The 3,583-nt window shown below is 37.2% G+C and overlaps 1 protein-coding gene across 1 annotated transcript; it reads left to right on the top strand.

Moving 5' to 3' along the window:
• Positions 1 to 1,157: 1,157 nt before the first annotated feature.
• Positions 1,158 to 2,968, top strand: LOC117567422 (GATA zinc finger domain-containing protein 4-like). The gene is made up of 4 exons (XM_052004175.1): positions 1,158 to 1,247; positions 2,204 to 2,338; positions 2,383 to 2,619; positions 2,777 to 2,968. The coding sequence occupies exons 1-4, from the start codon at positions 1,158 to 1,160 to the stop codon at positions 2,966 to 2,968; spliced, it is 654 nt and encodes a 217-aa protein (XP_051860135.1).
• Positions 2,969 to 3,583: the final 615 nt, after the last annotated feature.

Genomic DNA, 3,583 nt, shown 5'->3' with positions numbered 1-3,583 from the left:
TATATGGTATTGTATTAATTCTTTATTTTATGAATTCATTTCATTTTCAAATTCTCGCTCATATAAATCAAATGTTCAGCATCTCATGAAATTATTCGAATTTGGTGTAAATGTATCTCAAATTGCTTCATCATATCTTAAACAGATCAAAGCATTTATACAAGAACATGATAATAGTATTTTTATGGTATATTTAGTATTATATCAGTAACTTAGAATTATGGTAGATTTATTATTTAATTTATTCTATTTAACTTTTTAGAATAGAATATAATAAAATGGTAAGCAGAATGTAATCTGCCTTAATTTTAAGTTACTTAAATAATACCAAATATACTATAAAAAAAAATATACTAAAGTAAAAGGCCTTAAGGCAACTTTAAAGATTATATATAAGTCTAAGTATATCTGTTATGTATAATCTTCAAAGCTGTTTAAATCGAGTTGAGATCTTTCCACAAAGTTTGATGTTATTTTGAGACATTTTATGTATTCCTTTAATGCTGTTATCTGCTTGAGAAATTGGCTTGTAATCTTGCATTAAACATAATCATGATAAGAATAAGAGTTTTTAAGTCTCTCTAGACATAAGTACATCACATAGTCCAGGACTCAGACGCAGCGTCAATTGGTAATGATCAAAAATAAGCAGCTGTATGTAAGATATGAGTGTATACTTGATCTTGTATGTTTCTCGTATATTCATACATTGTTGAAGATATGCCTGTTAATGCCTGTTACATGGATTGCAGACTCTTTTTTTTTGCCCAGTTTGAATGGTCGGCTTGTATAAAAAGAAACTGCTGATATAAAGATGACCGCACATTATTTTTGTGAGATTTTTCAAAAGTGAATATGCTGCGGCGCGGCGGCGCGTTGTGGCTGTTAATTTGATTTCAAAGTGGAGCCGCGTGAATAGGCAAATTATGTACAGGTGCAGTCGAAGCAGAAGCAGCAGCCACAGCAACAACAGCAGCCACAGCCACAGCAGCAGCAGCCACTGGAGTGTGTAACATGTTCAGACGCCACGTCGCTTCGGTCGCTTCGATCACAGGTTGTGAGCGACCTGAAAGAAGACAGTGCTGCTGAAATTGCAGGACTGGGGAACTCCGAAGAGCGGCGCTTTCTTTGTATCAGCTATTTGCCGACTTAATTGAATGTCAGAGCTGCGTGACAGCGCCAACAAAAAGCTCAAGAAGAAGACGATCGACAACGACAACAACAACAACATTAAAACTCCAACAACAGTAAATACACCAATAACAGTTAAAACACTAGTTAAAACACCAACAACAAAAAAGCACCAACAACAGTAAAAACCAACAATACCAACAACAGTTAAAACATCAACAACACCAACGAAATCACCAATAATAAGAATAGCAGTGTCAATAATATTAACAACTGCAGAACTACAAATAAAAGTGAATATTTTTTGGAAACACCAACCTATCAGTAACACCAACAGTACCCTCAAAAGTCAACTATACCAACATCGTTATCATCACATAGATTATCAGAGAAACTAAAAAAGCCTGCAATAAACTGAAATTCGACAACACAAACAATACCAACAACATCCACATCAATAGCAACACCAACCACATCAACAACACCAGGCAAAATCAGCGCCAACACAACAACCAGCAATATGAACAGCTCACTAACAATATCCTCGAAACAACTAAAACCGACAACAACAGCAAATCAAATAAATTCATCAATAACATATCGAAAAAGTATAAGAATTAAAACAATAAAAACAACACCAACAATATCAACATTAACAGCATCAATAGCCTAAGCCAACTATAAAATAGTCATCTTCAAATAGACAACAAAATCGCCAAGAACATCAACAATTTTAACAACATCGACGACATTAACAACACGAGTAACACCAACAATTTTATCAGCAATATCACCAACGATTTAGTTATTACACTAACAATTTCACCCAACACAAAAATTCAATACTATAAAATTCCGTAACAACACCAACAATATCACCCAACAAAGAAAGTCAACAACATCACGGGGAACACCAACAATTTCAACAACCTCAGTAACACCAACAACATGACCAACTTACTCACTCTAGTAGAGCAGCAGCAACATCATCAACAGCCTCACCAACAATCTCACCAACAACATCACCAACTAACTCATACACACCAATAACCAAACCAGCAATGTCACCTAGAACTGTAGCGACGACTTCAATACCAACATCACCAACAACCACACCAAAAATCTCACCAACAACATCACCAACAATCTCACCAACAATCTCACCAGCAACCACACCAACAAAATCACCAATAACATCACCAACTCAGTCATACACATCAATACCCAAATCAGCTATGCTATCTTATCTAGAACAGCAGCAACAATCTCACCAACAACATCACCAACAACCACACCAACAATCTCACCAACAATCTCACCAACAACTACACCAACAACCACACCAACAACCACACCAACAACATCATCAACAACCACACCAACAATCTCACCAACAACCACACCAACAACATCACCAACAATCTCACCAACAACATCACCAACAATCTTACCAACTCACTCATACTCTCGAATAACAAAATCAGCAATGTTATCATATCTAGAACAGCAGCAACAACATCACCAACAACCACACCAACAATTTCACCAACAACATCACCAACAACCACACCAACAATCCCACCAACAATCTCACCAACTCAGTCATACTCATCAATACCCAAATCAGTAATGTTATCATATCTAGAACAGCAGCAACAATCTCACCAACAACATCACCAACAACATCACCAACAACCACACCAACAACCACACCAACAATCCCACCAACAACATCCCCAGCAATCTCAACTCAACTTTAAAATCAACAAAAGAGCATGGAGAAGAACACCATGAATACGAAAAGCATCGCGAACAACGCCAACAAATCAATAAATAAATAAAATATATTAACTACTGTAGAGATGTAGTTGAAGCTGTGTGTGTGTGTGTGTGTGCGCCTTACTCTACTCTACTCTACTATAGCATACTCGTACAATGTGTGGATGTATGTGGCGAGGTGGGCGTCAGGGGCGTTAGCATTGATTGAACGCTCAATTGAGCGCATGAACCGGTGATCTTTTGTTGCCGCCCTAGACATGCCCGCCACGTTTCTGCCCAATACGCACTTAGTGATTTAAGATTAATGCTTTGATTGATGCCTGTCAGCAAGATGAGTCGTAGATTAAGTTCGTCTGTCTGACTGACTTGATGTGTATGTGTGTGTGTGTGTGTCTGTTGTTGGTGTGGGCTTTAAATGCAATTTGTCGATGGGTTTTTGTAGCGCGCCTGTTGCTGCCGACTACTACAGAGTAACACCCTGTTCTACTTATCGAATGGACAGAGAGACAGCCGACAATACACCTTTACTTCTTACATTCATAACAATCAATGAATTTTTTTATTTTCATACGTGCACTCGCGCTCAAAAGAGGATTAAAGTTTTTAAGCTTATATATTATTTATTAATAGCCTTTGTTCCGAATCTTCTTTTTTTCAATTTCCCAGAGCAACA

This window comes from Drosophila albomicans, chromosome X (assembly GCF_009650485.2).
Source record: "Drosophila albomicans strain 15112-1751.03 chromosome X, ASM965048v2, whole genome shotgun sequence".
Taxonomy (NCBI): Eukaryota; Metazoa; Arthropoda; class Insecta; order Diptera; family Drosophilidae; genus Drosophila; species Drosophila albomicans.
The sequence above is the reverse complement of the archived record's forward strand: the minus strand, read 5'-3'. Positions and strand labels throughout refer to the sequence as shown.